General features: G+C 37.4%; 1 protein-coding gene across 4 annotated transcripts in view; it reads right to left on the bottom strand.

The window, feature by feature from the left end:
* LOC139133502 (beta,beta-carotene 15,15'-dioxygenase-like) overlaps window positions 1-23,892 on the bottom strand; it is a 37,937-nt gene that overhangs the window by 9,669 nt on the left and 4,376 nt on the right. Inside the window, exons 1-7 of one of the 4 annotated variants that reach the window (XM_070700139.1) lie at window positions 17,347-17,434; window positions 12,450-12,492; window positions 11,654-11,824; window positions 3,759-3,900; window positions 1,888-1,981; window positions 1,137-1,251; window positions 431-620 (exon numbers count right to left, since the gene is read on the bottom strand). In XM_070700139.1, coding sequence (XP_070556240.1) covers window positions 431-620; window positions 1,137-1,251; window positions 1,888-1,981; window positions 3,759-3,900; window positions 11,654-11,816 — 704 coding nt within the window. In that variant the 5' untranslated portion in view covers window positions 11,817-11,824; window positions 12,450-12,492; window positions 17,347-17,434. Of the gene's footprint in view, window positions 1-430; window positions 621-1,136; window positions 1,252-1,887; window positions 1,982-3,758; window positions 3,901-11,653; window positions 11,825-12,449; window positions 12,493-13,594; window positions 13,889-17,346; window positions 17,601-23,892 lie in introns of those variants that run through there. The other 3 variants (XM_070700138.1, XM_070700137.1, XM_070700136.1) reach the window with 3 other exon arrangements.

Raw genomic sequence — 23,892 nt, 5'->3', positions numbered from 1 at the left:
CCATTGAACCATTAGGTGTGGTAAAACTAATTTTTAAAAGTACTAAGTCACAGGAATGGGGCTGCAACATGATAAAACCATGAATTAAATAGGCAAATTGATATGTGTGTGGTTTGTAAGCACTTACTCGTTGATCTTTTGGAATTTTGAATGGACCCAAAACAAAGAATTTACTTCCTTGGGCTTCAGTTAGTAACATATTGGGCATGTCCACACCCACAAAACCCCGAGCGCCTTTTGAATGAGAAAGTCAGGGAGCAAAAAATGAACGTGAAAGGTTTTGTTTCAAGATTCGCGAGTGGTACGCGAAAACACTGAAATAACTGAAAGCGAGAGGAGAATTTATACAGAAAGATAGGGCAGAGAGAAGAGATTAGCGTCGCATGTACGGATATGTCCGATGGATATATGCCGTTACGATTGTACTCACGTAGCATTCACACTGGTAATATCGCTGACGTCATACATCACCGTTGATCCATAGACTGTCACGCCATCTTCGTCGGTTTGCTCGTGCGCGGGGTTGTTCAAACTGACCATGTAAGACGGTAAGCCCAGATTCGTATCCTTGAACGGATAAAGTCCCTTAGACTCGAGCGTATCCAGTGTGAACCAAATACCTGATCACAAAAACAGGATTATAATCAATAAAATCGCACAGACTAATTTGCTTCGCTTTACTGATACAACTCACAAGCTCACTGTCAAACAATGTATTGATGTCTTGCAGTAAATATTTTGACTCATAAACAATCAATTATATCCGTTCTTCAATACACATATAATTATTCATGAAACTGTGTTAGTCATTGCACATACATACATACATACATACATACATACATACATACATACATACATACATACATACATACATACATACATACATACATACATACATACATACATAGTTTCACATTTACTCACTCATGAGTGCGTGGGTGCGTGCACGCGCACATGCTTATATTAATTACCCAAATAAAAGCGCAGGTGAGACTATAAGGTAAGAAACGTAACATTCAAAACATTTAATTTGTAAAAATGTTTAAAATATTTGTGCTATGTTGTCGTACAGAAATGAGATATATATATTCTCTCGTCATATCCTATAAATAACGTTTGTTGTGTTCACCTACCGGCAAGGGCTTCTGACATAGCCTGTACGTTGTCACCTATCTTCCAGAAAGCCACGTTAGGATTATCGTTGACATAGTCGTTGAATCCAGACCATTTCGAGAGCTGCTGTTGATGCTGGAGGTGATAAAATCACGGAGAAAAAATATTTTTGGGTTGACATGTCATTTGGCCCTTTAACAATATAACGTTTGTAGCAAAAAGAAAGATAGCTCTCAAACCTTTCTTCGCAAAGTTTATTTGCAAAGGCGATATCGTTGACTTCGGAAAGAATAAAACTCATGGCAATAATTTTCAAATTCATATGGCACAGACTCTCTCTCTCTCTCTCTCCTCTCTCATCTCTCTTAAACATTTCAACACGTAGATCTGATTTGGCGATTTGTTTTATATTAAATCTGTTGCACTAAAGAAGTCTGTCTTTCTTTAAGGTTTAACATTTATCTCGAAAGGGTTTTTACCATCAATATTGCAGGTATTGGGAGATAGACAAGGACGACACATCCATAGAGGACAGACGATAATAGTGGGGAGTTGGGACAGCTCGAGCAATTAGGAACACGCCCTCAAGCCTCGGATTCTCGATTGTATGTGGGTAAATCATAAGGTTCGTGCCTATTCTATGACACTTTCCCTCACATGTTCCGTCGGTATTCTAAACACAGAAGGCACGAGGGACTGTCGACAGTTTATTGATAAACTTCATACTTGAAATCTAACTACAATAGAACTTCACTGAAGGTTAAAACCTACCATCGGACTAAAGATCGTTCCCCATGCGACCTTGGACTTGTCCATGTCCCTGCTGTAGTAATCAAATATCTTGTACGGCTGCGTCACGTAGAATCTGGTTTTACATAAATAGAAACAGAAGCGTCAAATTGGTTTAAACTAGTCACTTTGCTCTAGACTAAGTGAATGAACTTGCAGATACAACCAAATAGAATGAAAATCAGGGATCACCGTGCACATTTTAGTACTAGAGAAACAAATTACCCAATATTTACCCTTATTTGAAATTCAGCATGGCCGTTCTGTGTTAACTCTTCGGGGGAAAATAGAATTTTCGATTTTCGAAAAAGTAAGAAAGTGAAAATATTTCTTACCCCAAGAGCTTTAAAATGAGCTCCCACAAGTGTTAGATAAGAAAAGAATTGTAAAACTTTGGGAGTCCGAATATCTGTCCCTGAGGCGCATTCTACCTTTAACTGACTGACTTCAATGAGAAACGGTCATACTTCTGGTACTTTCGATGGTGAAAATACTTTGAGACAAGAAAAAAAGTGTATCACATCTTATGTTTCCTTCGCTATAAGTTTTCCTATATTTTCAAGCATTTTTGCATCGCCTATAAGATACCGTTGCTTTCCCTACTCCATCAATCACATCGAAGTACCTAATATCCAGCCTAACAATAAAGCAATGTGCGATGTTTTTTGCCCACAACTTAATTCTAGCCCGCACTGGAACTTATGAGCAACAGTAAGTAAGCAATAAATCACACCCAGCGACGGTATACCACGAGATTTTGACCAGTTCACGATGTGATACGTGCACGAGCGACAGCTATCAAGATATCAAAGCTATGAGACGAGTACTTTTTGAGAAACACATTTTTTGACCAAAAATTGCCCTAAAATTACAAACTTGTAGATTTCATCATAATTTGAATATATCACACTTTGCTGATCCCTATAAACCTGTGTATGCCAAATATCAAAGCTGTCAGACAAGCGGTTTGGTGAAATAAATGTTCACCAAAAATGATAAAAATTTCCTTAAAAATTCAAATTTACATATTTCCGCGCATTTTAACAGATCTGAAATAGGCCATCCCTAGGAACCAATATACAAAATATCAAAGCTAACTGACCTATAGTTTTGAAGAAGGTTTTTAAAGATTTTTTGACCACAATTGCCTTGAAAATACAAATATGCAAATTTCACTACGTTTGAACAAATCTAACTGAAGTAACCCTAATAGAACTGCATATCAAATTTCAAAGCAATAGGACATACGGTTTCAGAGAAGAAGATTTTTTTACCAAAAACAGCAAAAAATGCCCAAAAATACAAATTTGCAAATTTCACCACGATTTGAACAAACTTAAGTGAGGTCACCCAAAGTGAACTGCAAATCAAATTTCAAAGCATTAAGACATCCTGTTTCAGAGAAATAGACAATTGTTAACGGACGACGGACGGACGACGGACGACGACGACTACAACAACGGAAAGTCAGTCTATTTCATAAGCTACGCGTCGTTGACAGCGGAGCTAACAAGGAAGTCGCTCAGGCGCAGTTCCGACGACCCTGACTCTCTAACAGTACATGCGCGTTACCACTTTCACCCTTTCACCAGAGTGTGGGGAAGATGGGTGAACGTAATCTTAAACCAGCGCTTCCTATGTACGCATCAGCACAAAATCAGAAACTCAGAAAAGAAACAAAGCCAAGTTTTTATCAACTTTCCTAAGAATAGGACAACATTCGACATTACATTACATTAAACATTGATTATTCTCTGGTAACTACTTCATGAAACCTGACCTCTCGGTGACCTACAACGGCATGAGGGGATTGACCTCAACGAGGTTCAAAGTAGCGGTCAGTGTCGCTTTACCTTGTCGAAAATTCTGCATGTCCGCTGTTGAATTTGAAGGAAGCAACTGTGCCGAGACCATCGAACGTGTGGGTCAACTTGCCTCCTTCTTCGGTGTTGTCATGGTTGCCAAGGGAACCAACTGTCTGATGTATGAAGTAACCTACCAATGTATAAAAATAATGAAAAAATTAAGCCTCAGCGAGTGTCACGTGACTAGGGACTGGCGGTGGCACCGGGACTGCCTTTCAACGCAGTTTGAGGAAATCGACAGTTTGTATATATATATATATATATATATATATATATATATATATATATATATATATATATAACAAATGCAAAGAGTGGATCATATGTGTTCTCTAAGATGGTGTCAGATGAATGATGAAGATATGACAGCAGAATTAGTTTATAACAATTATCATGTAGCAAAGAATGAATATCATCAAAAGCTCCATAAGTGTTATCAGTTATTTACCACGGCGACTGTTTCGGGGATTCGAAAGTAATACAGTCAACTGCCTTGCCTCCCTAAACAGTACAGGTACCACCACACCTAAAGTTATTCGGAGTCTGATGTTATGTATGATGTCTTTAGGCGTTGTATTAATTTTCAAAAAGTAGAGGATATTTTGACATAGCTTTATGAAACTATCTGATGATTTTAAGTTGTTTTCCTCCTTGAGACAACATCCTGTTGTGCAGGCTGGCAACTTTCGGAAGAAAGTCTTATATTAGAAGTGTTGCACGAGCAATGTGGAAATATTCTGACAATACAGTGCAATAAAAGATGTATGAAGGGATGTTACTTTCGCGATCTGGCATTCTCACTATGAAAACTTGAAATTGTCTCGCTTGTCAAAGAGTTTATAGACAAATATTCCATCCACTATTGATATGTCCAATTCAAGAAATGTAGCATGTCATGTTGCCCATTATGCTCATATTTCAACTTGAGCCCCGCGGAATAAATATGATCATACAATTTACCAAACTCTCCACAATCATTTAGAAGACATATGTCATCGATGAATCGTGCGCATCCATGAAATTTCCGAACACGAGCTATATCAGTATGAAAGAGATTTTGAATACTCATGTCTGTGTAAGTATAAATATGCCCAGAAAGGCGCTGGGTCAATACCCATAGGAATGACTATGGTTTGTAAAAGCATCTGTTGCCTATCTGGAGATATCGTTCTACTATGAGATGTATTTTATATATATAGTCAAAAGTAGTTAAACAGTTTAAATTCACTCGGATGGAAATAAATACAGCAATGATGTAAAGTAACGTCATGCAAGTGCAAGCAATAGATCATTATGGGTTCTCTATGATTGTGACATATGAATGATGAAGATATGACATCAGCAGGATTAGTTTATAACAATTTATAACAATTAATATATATATATATATATATATATATATATATATATATATATATATATATATATATAGTTATGTAGGTCATTTTAACCCCACTCAGGTCATGAGTATGTATATATATATATATATATATATATATATATATATATATATATATATTATATATATATATATATATATATATATATAATATATATATCCCATGGTATTTTTCTCTGTTTGACGTCATCGTATACGAGTGTTTTTCGCGGAGCCGTACAACTTCGAGCCGAAGGCGGGCGAGAAGTTGTGCGGCTCCGCGAAAAACACGACGTCAAACAGAGAAAAATTCCATGGGATTATATATTTATCACATGAACATCCTTCTTGTTTTTCTTTGATGTGGATGGATCAAAATTATTGTAACAATTGCATGGTTTTTATCGCGATTTGTGTTTTTCCTTACGCGGATTACTTTCATTTATTGGGTAAAGCGCCCCGTCACCCAGGAGATGTGCGAATGTTTACAGGCATACTTTCATTCATAAATCCGATTAAAGGGCCATTATTTGTAACTTTTGACCATTTTTTACCTCGGAAAATTCCATGTTGGAGGCTCATATTTGTTGCAAAATGTTGTTTTACGAAGAAACAAACATGATTATTGATGTAATAGCCACATAAAACTGCTAATTTTTGTTCCAACGTGTTGCCCTTCCGAGCTCGTTTGTTGATGTCTGGCATGCTCAGCGTGTGGGGAGAACGCAGATATGGTGACGCCGCGATCGTGGATTGCCATACATCTGGCTACGCAACGTGCTCGGACAATTGACTACGACGTAAGTACCGGGCATAAGTAATGAATGTTTATTTTGAAATTGCTGTAAATTGCTCGCGCAGGTGCAGAAGAATGCCTACGTTGCAATCCGCGTGTCAACACAGTTTTGTATTTCTGTCCGGACAAAAATTGAAATTTTCGTTGTAAAATCACACTTTATTTAGTTGTAGGGCACGTAATGTTTCCGAATAATATGCGATTCTCTGTTATTTGACAGGCTATTCAACATGAGCCAGTGATCATTTCAATCAAAACTAACGGAAAAATCGCAAGAAGATACAGCTAATGGAACTTTAAGCTAAAAAATTGATACATGGAATGGTATCTCCACCAATCAGACATACGGATTCGGTCACGTGCGCATGTCAATCTTTGTCTCGCGCTGGACCGATGCCAAGGCAAGTTTACCATCGGCGGACGTAACTTTCACCGCGCTAACGACGGATAACCATAGTATTTTGAGTTATTTAGAATATTTACAATTATATTTATGAAACTAATGCAACGACACGATCGAAACAGTAGTTAGGCCTACCATTCTTAGAGATGCTGTGGATATTAAAATATCACAAGTTTACGACCTTGGCGAGCCCGAAAGTTTCAGATCGATGACACACAGAGTGTACGCTTGTAAGTTGTAAAACTTAGCGGGCACTGCCGTCACTGGTCATCGCCGGTGGCCATCTCGGTCGTCAATTTTCGTCTTACGGACTTTGATGTTTGCTGTGACACATATATCGCCCGTAGGTACATCCCAATTTTGTTACTTTGACGGGAACTCTGTTCTGTTGTGAGTGTTGTCCGAGTCAACTTTCGAAATACATCGGATTCACGGCGCTGCACTGTAGGTCCACAGCTTATGTTTTCACTATTAGCCTTACGCTGCAGGTTTGATTCCGATCGAGAAACGACGGAATAATTTGGGTGATGAAGGAAATTTATCGTTGTTCGTAAAATGACTTTATGCTTGTGCCTTCTATGTCGCTTTCCCGAAGATTAGGGACCGGACATAAATTACAGGGGGGTGGGTCGCCATTTTTCGCGCAAGCATTTTTGAAGGGTCATAAAATTTTGTGCAAGCCTATGGGGGAGGGTCACCTTTTTTGATGCATCAAAGCTGAAATTACATGTGCACGTATTAAAGAATATGGAATACTGAAAAAAGAAAACATATCTCCTGGCACTTTCATTTTCTGTCATTTCCATTTTCGGCGCGCCCTTCAGGCGCAAGTTTAAGGGTATAATAAGTAATGTATTGATGATCCAAGCAGCCACATTGATTTCAGTTGTCATGATTTCTACTTATCCAACTCCTCTATTGTACATATAAACTGTCCCCTATAATGACGCTTTAAATAACAATTTGGGAGATCACTTATTTGATATCATTCTCCCATTGACAATACATTGGGTATAGGTCGGTGTCAAATGTTCATGAAGCTGTATGTACATTTTTCATTTTTTGAGGACATTGACAGAATACAAACTATTCAGAATAGTGCAAAATGTCATCAATAACAACTGGAAGCTTCAGGTCGAACAACTTTGAATAACAATTTAGGATCAGATAACCTATGAGTTATTGTAGTTTCCTCTTAGCCTACAATGTATAGTGAATCAACATTTCGGTGAAATTCCAAAATCAAATTTCTTGCACAACCATGGACTTGAAACCACTCTAGTCTAATCATGAACATTAATACTAATAATTAGGTGTACATAAATGCACACATTTACTAGTTTTGTGTTGGTAAAAAAATATTCATAGTTTCATTATAGGTTGCCATGCGTAATGAATGGACATTTCAGTGAAATTCCAAAATCAAATTTCTTGCACAACCATAGACTTGAAACCACTGTAGTCTAGTCATGAACATTAATACTAATAATTAGGTGTACATAAATGCACAGATGTATCTAGTTTTGTATTGGAAAAATATTATTCATAGTTTCATCATAGGCTGCCATGCACAGTGAATGGACATTTCACTGAAATTCTAAAAAATAATTCTTGCACAACATAGACTTGAAACCACTGTAGTCTAGTCATGAACATTAATACTAATAATTAGGTGTACATAAATGCACAGATGTATCTAGTTTTGTATTGGAAAAATATTATTCATAGTTTCATCATAGGCTGCCATGCACAGTGAATGGACATTTCAGTGAAATTCCAAAATCAAATTTCTTGCACAACCATTGACTTGAAACCACTGTAGTCTAGTCATGAACATTAATACTAATAATTAGGTGTACATAAATGCACAGATTTATCTAGTTTTGTATTGGAAAAATAATATTCATAGTTTCATCATAGGCTGCCATGCACAGTGAATGGACATTTCAGTGAAATTCCAAAAACAAATTTCTTGCACAACCATTGACTTGAAACCACTGTAGTCTAGTCATGAACATTAATACTAATAATTAGGTGTACATAAATGCACAGATTTATCTAGTTTTGTATTGGAAAAATAATATTCATAGTTTCATCATAGGCTGCCATGCACAGTGAATGGACATTTCAGTGAAATTCCAAAATCAAATTTCTTGCACAACCATTGACTTGAAACCACTGTAGTCTAGTCATGAACATTAATACTAATAATTAGGTGTACATAAATGCACAGATTTATCTAGTTTTGTATTGGAAAAATAATATTCATAGTTTCATCATAGGCTGCCATGCACAGTGAATGGACATTTCAGTGAAATTCCAAAATCAAATTTCTTGCACAACCATTGACTTGAAACAACTGTAGTCTAGTCATGAACATTAATACTTATAATTAGGTGTACATAAATGCACAGATTTACTTAGTTTTGTATTTAAAAAAAATATTCATAGTTTCATCATAGGCTGCAATGCATAGTGAATGGACATTTCAGTGAAATTCCAAAAACAAATTTCTTGCACAACCATAGACTTGAAACCACTGTAGTCTAGTCATGAACATTAATACTAATAATTAGGTGTACATAAATGCACAGATTTACCTAGTTTTGTATTGGAAAAAAATATTCATAGTTTCATCATAGGCCTGCCATGCATAGCGAATTGACATTATCGAATCTAAATATTACATTTTTTGTACATGCATGCACTTTTACCTGCCACTTCAAGCAAAGAACATTTACATTATCACACACGTATGATTTGATATTTTTTGGACAAAGCGTTATATCGGCCGCATTTTGCCTTCCTTTTGGGAGGGGACTTCAAAAGTATAGCAAGTCAGAAGGAGGTCTTGAATGCATTGGGTTTGTTTGGGGGAGTATTGAGTAACAGGGGAGGGTCACTAATTTTCATGCACGGATAAGGGGGAGGGTCACTAATTTTTGTGCATGAACTTTTGAAGGGTCATTATTTTTGACGCAGCGGTGTTTCGAAAAACACCGGCCCACCCCCCCCCCTGTAATTTATGTCCAGTCCCTTATACAGTACTCATTTATTAAGTTGAACTTTCGTTGAGGTGTATATTTCGAGTTTATCGCCAACCTCGATCGCCAGGTACGACGTCGCTTTGCGATCGCCAGGTACGACGACGTCCACTTTGAGCCTTAAGCTTACGACTTGAGCCGTGACGTTACTGAGCCATTATAACGATCGACGGTATCCTCATTCGATTCTTGGGAAAAGCTAAAGCTTTAGCGACTCGAATGTCGTTGGACATGCCTTCTATATTTCCATATCTTGATTTATCGGGTCATCTTTTTGTCAAAATGTCATGAGAGCACGGCATCGATCACGACAAATCGGTCTGTGTGGCAACGTGCACATACGAACGGTACCATCGCAGAAAAAAGTTCCGGTTGATGACGTAAAACAGCGGTAATATGGATTTCTTATCTGTGCTGGTGTACGTCACACAGGTGGAGATACGGGCCAGCTCATGTGATATATATATATATATATATATATATATATATATATATATATATATATATATATATATATATATATATATATATATATATATATATATATATATGTGTGTGTGTGTGTGTATATATGTATATATATATATATATATATATATATATATATATATATATATATATATATATATATATTGTAAATGTTGTTTTACTCGACTCTGTGTGAGAAGAGCCTCAGGCTCTACAGTTTATCGAGTTTAAATAAAGTCTAATAATAATCATAATATATATATATATATATATATATATATATATATATATATATATATATATAATAACATTTATTTTTCATTTATTTATTTATTTATCAAACGAAATTAAATCTTTGTGTTTTGTTTGTTTGTTTTTGTTTTTTGTCCTGCCACATAGAAGACATTTTATAAACAAGACTCTGAAAGCTCGAATAGTAGGGCCGTTTTAGAGTCTCTACGAAATTGCTCTCTGTAATACTTGCCTCAAAGACAGGATAGAAATGTACATCACGAAAAACGTGTCATCAGATTATACCAATATAACAGTGCGCGATGCAAGCTGGCGATAATTTTGTCAACAGCAATTCAATATCTGACATCGCATACAGATTTAATAGTAGCAAGGCCAGTAAACAAATCCAAAACTAAGTGAACGATGCGTTGAATTCACACCTTTCTTCAACGACTACAAGGAGAACTGACGACAACCACAAACACGACTTCGACGTGCTGACCATCTTGACCACTGATATACAGAAACCATTAATCAACTGCCAGTTAGTCTCACAGCGCTGTTGGAAGAAGTGAATGCAATACACTACAAGCGAACGACTCACAAGTCACATGAAGTAGGTCACAGTGTTGACGCTAGTGTGGTTACGGGGTGATATATAGGAAAATAAAGGCGACTCAAACCTAGAAAGATAACAATAGGTCGTATTGTACACAACAAGCTATCAAAATGCTAGAGGTTAGAGATGCTTTGTCTATTTGATTCCATTTTATGATTTAATACATAACTTGATTCTTTGAATGATTGACCGAGTTAAAAATTATAATAGATATGCCCGCCTCTATATGTGATCTTCACAAAAGTTTTGAATCGCTAACTTTCCGGGCCCTTTACTGCAGTATCTCTGTTCCGTCCATGGAACGATCTAGAGGAACCCTATTCCCAATCCCCTGCGAAGAAAAGCCACGTGTCCGCGGACGTACTCGAGGACACGACTGTTTGGTAAATTTTAGGGCTTTTAGACTCTATATATTCTTCATCTTGTTTGTGTATGCTGAAATGTTTTCTTTCTTTGGTCGTTATGCTTCTAGCACAATTGCAACCAACGGTGCAAAATTCAACATTGCTAGATCCTTGCCATATGACCTTGACGAAATTAATATACTCATTGAGGTCAGTACTGGCACAGTACAGGGGCAACATAAACGGTCAGATAACAATTTACATACGTTGGTTTTGTGTATACATAACAAGGGCCTGGAGGTCATCACCGACTCTACAGACTGACTGATAACAATTGAAATGTCTTAATTCTGTGCTTCATATTCCCTCTGTGTTTGTCTTCGAGGAATTTCCCCTCCGGAAACTTTGTGAACAATGTATCTGGCCATAGACCCTCCAAAAAACGAGAGTGTGTGATCTGGCGCCTTACACGTAATTATCCTCAGTTCTTAATTTCCAGTCATGGTATCATGCACTGTACTGTTCTCCTCTCAGATGTAAAAGATAAGCCATTGGCGTGCATCCATGGATAAATCAAACAGCTTCACGGCAACTTACCCGAGATCCATTCAGGGATGTCGCCCTGGACTTCGGCTTCTCCGTAGGGGTGTTCCCGCCCAATTGAGCCGAAGAATGTGTCATTTATGTTCTCCGGAACTTCCCAACTCGTAACGGTGGCGAAAACACCCAGCAGCAGAATCAATTTCGCGTTTGTGTACATTTTGTCCACTGGAATAAAATCAAAGCCTCGTTTCATTAAAAGATATTTTCTGCATACAAATATCTGCACCGTCATTTTGCTATGTTCAGAAATTCACGTGCTTGCTGTATATAGTTTTTGCACACGTGCTGGTGAAAAGAGTCAAATTCTTTGGAGATTCGAGGCTATCTGATGCCGATTTTAAGATACTATGTTCGCGTGCCATAAATTAGGGCAACGCTTACCAACTTCAGAAAATCTTCTTTAACCTAGTTACGTATGCGAAAGGTAGGTCGTTCTGCAAGCGAAAATACTGCAGATGCGTAACCCCTCAAATCTATGGTAATCGGTGAATAGTGATGGCAGGTACGGAATAGCAGCTTGTCACCATGGGTCATGAACTTTAGGCCTGCGTCGAATTCAGTCGTGTTATCAATAATGGTTTTTATCAGTAGGTATTGGTTTTGCCGAAATGTACTTAAACTGTTGGTTGGTAGGATGGAAGAATGCTACACCGAAGAAATGATAATGTATTAAGATAATATACGCCTCGAAGGTAAAAGACTGAAACTTTCGCTCAAAGTTTCCTCAGGGAATCTTTCAACAGAAATCGGGGGTCACCATACAAATTTTGGTACTAGAGAAACAAATTACCTAAGATTTGAAATTCAAAATGGCCGCCGTCCCTGTGTTAAACCTATGGAGGAAAATTTTCGAATGTCAAAAATCTAAGACGGTAAAAGTTTTTCTTACTCAAAGAGCTCAAAATGAACTCAAAATGAGCTCAAAATGAGTTCAAAATGAACCCTCAGAAGTGGTTGATCAGAAGAGAATTGAAAAAGTTTGAGAGTCGGCATATCTGTACCCGAGGCGCATTCTACCTTAAAGGGAGTTTCAGACGTCAATAACATTAGAACTCAGTGTCTAGAATAACACATCGCTATTTTTAAATACAGATAAGCCATCTTAACCGGTCAGTTGAAGGGACGAGTTGTTATCACAGTTACTTGTTATTAAAGTTGTCGCATCTGCATTCGAAGACAAATTTCAAACATTACAGTGTCATGAGAAAAAGTACATAAATGTAGAATATGAATAATTGATTATGGACAAATAACTCCAGGATTTCATACATGTAAAAGACAATTTTTGTCAAACGGCATCACACTGAATAATGCCACTCTCGAGGTCTAGAAGACAAGGGTTTATACAAACTGGTAATATCGCGGCAAGCATAGCGATATATGCGAAACAATGTGTGACTGTTATTTGCTGCGTCAGCTGTGTTCAGTTCAACATCTTAAAGCTTACCTTTAATTTGGACGTCGACTTAATGTCCTATGTAGCAGGGCCCATCTGTGCATTTTGCAATTAATGACAATTAGCTGTTTAAGGGTAGCATTCGCTGACAAAGTGAAAGACTTAAATTTTTGCTCAAAACTTTCCTCAATTAAACCTTTACCCGTTCTCTTACCAAACCAGGCGTAAATGTGTCAGGGGTCACAATGCAAATTTTGGTATTAGAGAAACAAGTTGCCTGATGTTTACCGATATTTGACGTTCACAGTGGCCGATATCTCTGGGTTAACTCTATGGGGAAAATAACAATTTCCATTTCGGAAAAGTAACACGGGGAATTTTTTTTTCTTACTCCAAGACCTTTTTTAATGGAGACACCACATGCAATAAACCAAAGGGGCAATGAAAAAGTTTGAGAGTCGGCATATCTGTCCCTGGGGCGTATTGTACTATAAGAAGCCGTATAAAGTTGACTTTGCAAGTTCAACCGCTATACTCACGTTCACGCTTCTCCCTTCAAACACTGTGGAATTCAACTTGGAAAAAGGTTACTCGCTCCGTCTTCACCAGTGACACCGATCTAAGCTCGCGTAACTGGTTTAAACTGTCCCCGTCAACTTATAAGGGAGAGGCAAGTATGCGGTGACTCAGCTGCATATTACACTGAGTCAGACACATACACTTCAATCATTAAACAGGTTGTTCCAAAGTGAGGGAATTGGAGCAATTTGGTAAAATGACCTTTGATCCAGAAGGGGTCATTCCGCGTTCAACAGAGAAGAGGTATTGCGAGTACACATACGTTGGTAGAGAGACACATTTTCATACAGTGGGTCATCAACTTATATCAGATTAGATTTTGGGAAGTGAATATCTCGACAGTTTGCAAAGTATCCACGTCTCTACATTTTTATGAAATCCTACTCACTTTGTTTCCTCTTTACTGTGCAATTTGAATTTGTCGTCAGTCCCCCCCTCTCTCTCTCTCTCTCTCTCTCTCTCTCTCTCTCTCTCTCTCTCTCTCTCTCTCCTCTCTCTCTCTCTCTCTCTCTCTCTCTCATGTCAATACCAGTTGGAGAACATGTTTGATTGTACATCATTACAGATAGGACACTTTGATATACAACCTGTGGTTTCCGGACATGGAAAAATGTCACTCAATATTGATGAGTGCGGGTGTTTACGACGAAAGAGGACAGAGGTCAAAAGATCCGAAAAAAGTCAGTATTTATCTCGGAGCAGAACACTCCTTCGTCACTTGACAGATACGTATACTAGAGAGATACATGACTCAGTCACCAAGATCTACACAAATACTTGTAGAGGGATTGTTGGGATAGCCAGGGTCGATGTCTGTTCCCTAATTTCAAAAATTCTTTTTACATCACCAAGTTATGAATAATTGGCGCGTTCCGACACTCAGTATATCAGAAATATGTTTCCACGGGCAAACGTATAGCCATTCACACATTAACAAGTACTTCACAATATTACGGAGGATCAATATAATACATAAATAACAAAATGTCCATCTTGACGAAAACCCCGTGAAGGTAGTCAATGTATTCTAAAACTCACTTTTACGTCAACACTACGGGAATTTAATGAAGAAAAGCCTGTATAAGATTTTTGTGACCACTGTTAGTATTAAACTAAAAAAAATGTATTGCCCTTTTTTTTTTTTTTTTTTTTTTTTTTTTTTTTTTTTTTTTGCTCCTTTTGTAACTGAACCTCCTATTCCAAAAGTGGTGTCAAACTGCATACCAAGCATTCAGCTTATCAACACAGCCTATAGATGTGTGTTTTAGACTTATTGTTGATAGGGTCAGCATTAGAACTGTCTTGTCAACTGTAACACTGCATACTTTACGCAAGGTTTGTGTGTTTGAAAGTCTTATACTTTGCGCTCTATTATACTTAGGATCAACAGAAAACGAACTTGCTTTCTGGGACAAACACCCTTAAAATATTATCAACTGTATGGCAGTCTTTGTCTCATCGGTGTCATTTACATGTGATGTACATCTGAGCATCTGGTCAGAGATAGTGAAATATACAAATAAGACCTGCTGTGTGACTCTGGTCGTGATATTTCAAAACTACTTTACTCGGTCAGAGAATATTGTCTTGCACAAGGCAAACACAAACGTTTTTTCAATAATAGCAAAGCTATGATTATGTGTACAGGCATTTTGTTATGCTGCCCGATGGGGAATGTCTTTCTGAACGATCTCGATACACAAAATAAATCAGACATGACAGGGTCCCTGTCTAATGTGCCAACATCGATTTGCTTTGCTGGATCACTAGAAATAATGTTACGTTGTGACGGTTCTTCTGTCCACGCCGAAAAGACCGGCAACAACAACTTAGAAGTGATAAGTTCTTTTTTATGTTTTAACGTCGGAAGTCTAGCAAATCAATCAGATACCAGGCTAAACGGTTAGGCGTGTCTGAGTTGTCCTAATAAAAGGGAACTGTAATATCCATTATGATCAAATTCCATTTTGAGCTTCACGTGGTGCCGTGTGATTCATTGCTACACAAGGGTTAATGAAAAGCCCTTTCGTGAAGTGACTTAATTGTTGAATATTCAAAGACTTCGATGTTGGCATGGCTACCACTGTATACTTGATAGGGCTCAATATGAGTCGCCACTGAATGGCGCCGACACAAATGTTTTGGAATGTCAAGGCATGTCGATATTTAACCCAACCTCGATATTCGTTGCCGATCTGCGCATGCCTCATGCGGTCGATCGGAAATTTGACATGAGAAGTAGACGTTGCTACACTCAGGGAGCTATATGTACACCCCTTTATACTACAATGGCGTGTAAACGGGACATATCTGTAGGTGAAAACGCTGTCAAAATGGGGGAAATATTCTGAGTGATTTTTTTTTAATTCCTTTGCCCTGGCTGATTTAATTTGCCAGAAAGAAATATTTGTACGACTTGGAACTTATCGGTGAGTATGGAACTCTGGGGCAATTGTTGTTTGGTCTGTCTGTCTGTACACTAAAAACATGGCAAACCTTGGAAGGCACATGTTTAAATATGCATACCGTCATCTGACCTCTTCATCCCTTGTGTTACCACCTCCATCATGATTTCAGCTGCTTGACGATACGATGAAATGGATATATGATGTTAAGGTAGAATGCCCCTCGGAGACAGATACTTGGACTCTAAAAACTTTAAAAATACTGTTTTGGTATACCACCTGAGGAATCTCGTTTTGATGCTCATGGAGTAAGCCATTTTCACCGACTTGTTTTTGTGAAAATCGATTTTTTTTTCCTCCAAGACTCCATGGAGTTAATACAGGGATTGTGGCCATTTTGAATTTCAAGTGTAGGTATATAATGGGTAGTCTGTTTCCCTCGTACCGAAGTTTGCACGCTGAGCGCTGATTTTGTTCTTGATTTGTAGTGTTTACTTACAGAAAGTTTGGGCAAAAGTTTAGTCTGCCGATTTCGAGGCGCGTACAACCTATCTGTTTTTACCTCCATGCTTAAACGGTTGAAACACACAGCGACCCGGCGGAAAATCAAAACGAGTCGGTACTATTAGTAATTCTAGTTTCACCCACAGGCACTGAAGAGCGACAATAAATATTTGCATCGACAGCAAAACTATATGTAAGGTAAAATTAGTGATATTTTGTGTTACAGATATCCCTGTTGTATATTAATCAAGAGCGCATATGAGTTTGTTTATCAACCTGATGATATTGAATACTTCGAATACGACATGAGCTTGTCGTTTTCAAGTTGAGTTCACAGTCATACGTTTTATGTCCAGGGTCCGTTTACTTGCCTATCACAGATCGATGATCGTCGACCTCGAGCATGAAACACAGATAATGCTATCAACTTGACCTTGACACCATGTGCAATAGTATGCACAGGTGTTCGTAAATGCTCTGGGCCTATATGCAAATGTGACATAACTCTTTGAAAAATAGTATGTCGATAAAGTTAAGAGTTCTTTGCCCGTTTTTGATTTTTTACCTTAAGTTTGTACGGTTTGCTACGAGTACTGATGTCATCAAAAGCCGGGGATTCAAAATTAATTGTTGTAAAGCCGGGAGATCCAAAATAAGATTGTGATTTGACCTGCTAGTTAAGTTTTAAATACAAGCATATTCTTTTCAATCTTGTAAAAAACATTCTGTATGTACGTTAACGACCCTACCTTTTACCTTGAAAAATATGTATTTCATTCGTATTTTAACCACGCTGCATTTACCTGACTGTACATTACCGTGTTCTCTTGTTTAAGTAGATGGCAGGTCTTCACACCATGCTCTGCACTTTGGTCGGCGAGGATGTCGGTTATGGTGATATAGTGTAACGCCTTCCTTCGTAATGACATCGGCTGTTATAGCTGACGTTTGCTGATTGCAAGAAAACATCTAATCTCGCAGCGTCCGTCATGTGGTCTTGGCATGTTTGAGAACAAGTTCATACGAGTAGAAGATGCCGCAGTACAAATGAGATAAGCTGGATAAAAGAGAAAAGGTGTGCTTCTACTCTAACCGATTTGGAAATTATCGTGGAAAGCTGGTAAAAATAGCCACAAATATTTCCGCTTTGCATTTACCGTGGCACCGACCGTAATGAAGGGATTGTTATTGTCTCAAGTTTTTGCCATCCAGAACAGTATGGTATACGGTATGGTACTCTAAAAACTCATTTATTTCTGTTTTGTCTATCGTGTAATATAGTCAAGTGATGATAATGAGACTGCCAAGGGTCAAGGGTGGTGGATTGTTTGGACAGCAGAGAGTGCGTAGATAAGCTACATTTGCATCTATACATGTTCATATAAACGCTATCACAGCCTGTCGTTTGCCGAGCAGCTCAATCTTAAAACTGGTGGTGATGCGCCCTCGACGGTCATTCTCGCAAGCGAGGCTCACCGAGTCACCCAGGTTGACGCGTAGCGGCAGAGGAATCAGGAGGGGGTCACTCAAAAAATTGAAAGTTACAAGAGGGGGGGGGTGCTCAAAGTGTGTAGAAGAAGAAGTGTACAGATGTCCTCTTGGTAATAATAATGGTGATAATATCTGTTACTAAAGTTTCATGTATCTAGCCATCATCAAACTGATGATTTGCAACGCTCTGTGTGATTTCCCACGAGTACATCTGTATAGTATTCAGCTTGTCAACTCAGCTTGTACGTGTGGAAACTGCATTGTCATTGTTGACCAGTGAATTCTGGTCCGGACTAGAATTCAAAGTAAACAACAATAGTGGGTGTGTCAACATTATTTTGGGTGTAGAATAAGAACATGCAATTGATATACAAAATTTAAAAAATGAAAAAAAAAACATCAAAAGTAAGCATTTCTAGCCCTTCAAAGAACTATTGGCTGGGTTGAGTGAGGAGACTAGATCCAGCCTGCCGACTAACAGTGACACAAATAATTAAACAATTTACCCCTCCCCGGGCCCGGCCCATAATGGACGAAAGCAAAATTCCGACTGGTATTTACAAAGCTATAATATGATAGATATGTTTCAGTTGACCTCTTTATGAAGTATAAGCAGTTTATTCGTGATTAAATGTAAGGTAGTAGACGGAGCTGCTAACGAGTTATTTGGTCAGGGCGATAAGTCACTACGTTGGTGAGACGCAGGACAAATTAATATTAAAAGGGGATTAGGGAGGGCAATTAACAGATATGGACTTTTTTCTTTGGCATAACATACAGAGATGAGAGATAGCGAGGGTAAACACACACTCGACACTGGTAAGGTTTGTATGGTGAAAATAAGTTTTATACATGACATTTATTTAACTTAACTTAACTTTATTTGATCACAGTGCAGGGCCTCAGCCCCTCGCACAGAGTTTACAAAGTTTTACATTATTAAGTGAGCTGGTCCATAAACTGTTCCTAAGACATGAAGTACAAAACCTATTAAGTGGCTTATGAGTCAATTTTACAGATCTACAAAAAAACCCAAAAAAACAAAAAAAAACATTTGAATACTGTAAATATACATAAAATAATAGATTAGATTCTAGGTAAATCTGGTAAAGTTTCTCTTCTCTTGAAAGCATTCAATAAAGACAATGAAAGTTGAGAGACCTTGTCTTTGTTTTGCGATGACATGATTTCCACAAGCTTATTTCCACGTAAGTTAAATTTCCATTCCATTGGAAAATAAGTGTTTCTAAAATCCTCGTAAAGTGGACACAGAAAAATAAAGTGAAATTCGTTTTCTACAGTTGTAATATTTTTAAACTCTTTACAATACATACAGATTCTCCGTTCTACTGGCAAATTAAGATGACGACCGATTTCTATATTAAGTTTGTGTGTGGAACAACGAAAATTTGCTAATATTCGTTTACGACTGTAGCTAAGGTAATCCAAATATTTTTCTGGCTCAAGCAAAGACTTGAACTCGCAATAAACACTAAAAAGTCTTGAAGAATTTGTCAAACTATAATGCCACTCTTGTTTACAACAGTCATTTAGCCTTTGGGTGAAATTTATCAAGAAAATCTTGGCGTCACCAACTTGTTGTTCCAGCCATACAATTCCAAAACCGTATCGAAAGAGGAGATTTTTAACGTGTGTAACCCATGTGATTCTACCAGCATCATCTAGTCGTTTTGACACAAGATAACGCATGCTTTCGGATATCTATGATTTCCCATTTCCAGTAACTTTAAACAGTATGAGATACATCTTTTAAAATAAATACAACATAATGGGAGTCTACCACATTCCCCAAGCACGGCCGAAGTATTTACACTGCTATTTACGCCTGTCAAAAATCTACAGAACTGAACTTGTACACGCTCGATACTTTCTGAGTATTCGAAACCCCAGATCTCACTACCGTAACACAATACAGGGACAACAACTGCATCAAAAAGTTTAAAAGAATTCAATATCGACATCCCACCAAGCTTTTAATGGTTAACTGTACTGAAAATAGTGCTTTTAGCCCCTTTGCAACGAAATTTGATTTTGCAGGTGACCATGATAACCTTGATGACAAAAGTAACCCAAAATAATTATAATGTTTTACAGTATCAACCCGTTGTCCTGCGAAAAACCAGTTTTCATATCTTCTAAGATACCCCCCGTTGCGAAATACAATAATTTTTGATTTGGATAGATTGACTTCCATTTCCCATTGTTTACAAAACTGCTCGAGTTGGTTTAATTTACGCTGTAAACATATTGGCAAATCGGCAGAATCAGCAATATCATCGGCATACATTAATATGCCAATTGTGGGAACATCCTCATTGACATAAATCCCACTCTGTACATTACACATATAGTTAGATAACTCATTGATGAATAACGAAAATAAAAGAGGACTTAGCATACATCCTTGTCTCGTACCAATAGTGCATTTAAAGTAGTCAGTTAAGCCATCCTTACATTTCACACATAATTTAAGTTGTGAATACATTGATCGTAATAATTTCAAAATTTTACCATGAACACCATATGAGATTAATCTATGCCACAAGAGTTCATGATTGACACGATCGAAGGCTTTCGAAAAGTCTATAAAAACTACATAAAAACGGCCTCCTTTCAAAGATAAATATTTCTGTACTAGAGCTTGCAGGCAAAATATATTGTCAATTGTACAATAACCTTTTCTAAATCCTGCTTGAGACTCTACAATTACATTATTTTCCAATCTACTAATCTTTGATTCAAAATTTTAGTAAAAATCTTACTACAAACTGATAATAAAGAAATACCTCTATTGTACAATAACCTTTTCTAAATCCTGCTTGAGACTCTACAATTACATTATTTTCCATGGTCCAATCTACTAATCTTTGATTCAAAATTTTAGTAAAAATCTTACTACAAACTGATAATAAAGAAATACCTCTATAATTATTAACATCATGCAAAGACCCTTTTTTATGTAAAGGAAAGATAATTCCCTTGCACCATTCTTCTGGATATTGCCCAGCTTCCAAAATGGCGTTAAAAAGCTTACATAAGTGCGGTGAAATAATATCATTTGCAGCTTTGAAAATTTCAGCAACGAATCCATCTGGACCTGCAGCTTTCTTATTCTTAAAACTATTTATGGCATTACGTACTTCCTGTTCCGAAACGACTTCGTTTACAGAACGTGGACAATTATCATTACATAAATCACAAAAGGAATCATGCTCACTACTCTTACGTTTAACATTTGTATTGAAATTTACATCCTTTATAATATTACCCTCACAATTCAATAACTCCTGAAAATACTTAAACCATTCGGAAGGTGAGATATTGCTTGTAAAGCACCATTTGTAGTACCACGTAGTTTTTTAACAACTTGCCAACAATTCTTCAGGTCATTACATCAGGAAATTAAACGCTGCTTTTGACAATTCTTATAAGCTTTCAGTTTATCTCTGCAGAGGTTCTTAAACTGATTTCTTACAGCTTTGTAATTAACCAGATCAGCAATGTTGTTTGAACGCCGAAATTTACATAGCAATTTAAATTTTTCATTCTTCATTCGTGCACATTCTTCATCCCACCATGCATTACCTTGTTTGTAATTTCTATTATTGTTGACACCTCCAACTGTAGTTTTCAAAGTTTCACAGGCTTGGCCAATAACATTCTCAAATAACTTCAGAGCTTCATTAACATGCAAAAGAGATACTTCTGTACTGAAAGCAGAAAACATTCCTTGGCTTTTCTCATCTAGTAATTTGGAACGCAAGGTGTCAGTATATTCAGAGTTCCATTGATATTTAAAGTAAGGTGATGCGATAACCTCTCCCATTACAGGGATATTCTGTAGTGCATCAATTGGAAAGGAGAATTTACAACATATTGGAAAATGATCAGAAAGATCAAGACTGTCAACTTTAAAGTTTACAATATTTACAAATAAGCGACTGGAAGCAACAATGTAATCTACCGTACTAGTGCCCTGATTTGCAACGCATGTAAATTCACCATTTGTATCGCCATCAAAGCGGCCATTTAAAATATGTAAATTAAACTTACGACATAAGTCAAGAAAGGTTCTACCAAAATTTTTAATGACATCATCTTTTGAACTTCTAGGTGTGTCAAAGTTAATATCCTCTACATCAAATGGAAGAAACGAATCCACGTCGCTGTCTTTAACTATGAAATCTTCTAAATTACCGGTACGAGCATTGAAGTCTCCTGCTCGTACCAGATCACAATCATCAAACTGACTAAAAATTTCAACAATACGATTTTCTAAACGAATTATCCCGTTTGGCTCTCCAGTATTATACAACGAAGAACCTTCTGGCGATACATACACTATGCCAACAATAACATCCCGTACATGATTGAAAGCTTCTTTTTTGAACAAAAGAAATATACCATCTTCAACATTACGAATTCTATTAACATAACAAAGTAAAGACGATTTTACAAAGACTGTGACCCCACCTGAAAATTTACCAACATTTGATTTACGTAATCTACATGTAGAGAAAGACTGATAACCAGGGAAAAAGGAGTCAAAGTCAGAGGATGATGTTGCAAAAGTTTCACAAATCCCAACTACATCGAAATTTCCAAGATATTCTTTCACATCAATGCTGTATTGATATTTCTTTAGACCATTTACATTCCAGCAAACTAAGGAGACAACTGTATTATTTTGTGACAGACACTCAAGACCAGCAGTTAAAGCTGTACGGGGCCGACCGAAACCCTAGATTTTAACAATATTTTGAGTTTCCTCATTAAACTTGTATTTCTCCCCCTCAATGAGGAGGGAGTCATATATCAATGTGGCCTTTTTGTTTTGTTCTTTAGCTTTTTGTAGAAATGGGATAAGATTGCGTCGCTTTGCCCTGACGGATGGCGAAAAATCTTCGGTAACCTTGAAACGCGATTCCTTCAGAAGTCTTCTACCAGTCTGTAGAATTCGCGAACGTACCTTGTATGACAAAAACTTGACTATTACGCGCCGCGGAGTATTTTCGGTGCCGCGTCTGTCCGGAAGTCTGTGCGCTCTTTCGATACCTAGTAAATTTTCGTCTTCAGCGTTTTCTAGATGCAGCTTTTCTCTTAAGAATGTCCGAACTTTGTCTTCACATTCATCCCACGATTCTTTGCCATCTTCGCTTTCTGAAATTCCGTGAATGATTAAATTATTTCTTCCTCCATGACCCCGCAGCTTGTCACACTGATCTTCTAAATTACCGATTTTCTGCCTCAGTAGATTATTTTCCTCGAGCAGTTTCTGATAGTTTTGTTGCAGATTTGTGACAGAACCATTCAACTTTCTAATATCACTTCTTACCTCCGTCAGTTCAGTCTTCATTTCTTTTCTTTAATATCTTCATCTCTAGAAAATGATAACTTATTTATCATTTTTGGGTTATGCACCAAATTATTTTTATTCTCCACGGGAGGCCGACAATATTTTCGCCCAATTCTCCAGTCCTCTCCCTCAGAAATCAAATGGTTCTCCCCTTAGCATGCTTGGTAAAAACGTCGGGCTGCAATCAATCTATCGATTGGCCAATCAACGAGGTCAAAGGACATCACTTATACATACATACATACATACATACATACATACATACATACATACATACATACATACATATTTTAATGCACATTTCATTATATATGCAAATAATTTGCAAGTACCGACTCAGCGCGGCGCGCCCGGCCCTTTGTATCAATTTGAGTCAACGTACGTACTAATATTGCATAAGTGATGTATTTCCGTGAATTCTTTTAGGCCCAATAGCTGTATCTCTTAGCATTATTGTTGTAGGGTGCTTGCACAAGTAGAA

This window comes from Ptychodera flava, chromosome 5, assembly GCF_041260155.1.
Source record: "Ptychodera flava strain L36383 chromosome 5, AS_Pfla_20210202, whole genome shotgun sequence".
NCBI classification, from domain to species: Eukaryota; Metazoa; Hemichordata; class Enteropneusta; family Ptychoderidae; genus Ptychodera; species Ptychodera flava.
Note: the sequence above shows the minus strand (reverse complement) of the source record. Positions and strands in the feature narration are given on the sequence as shown.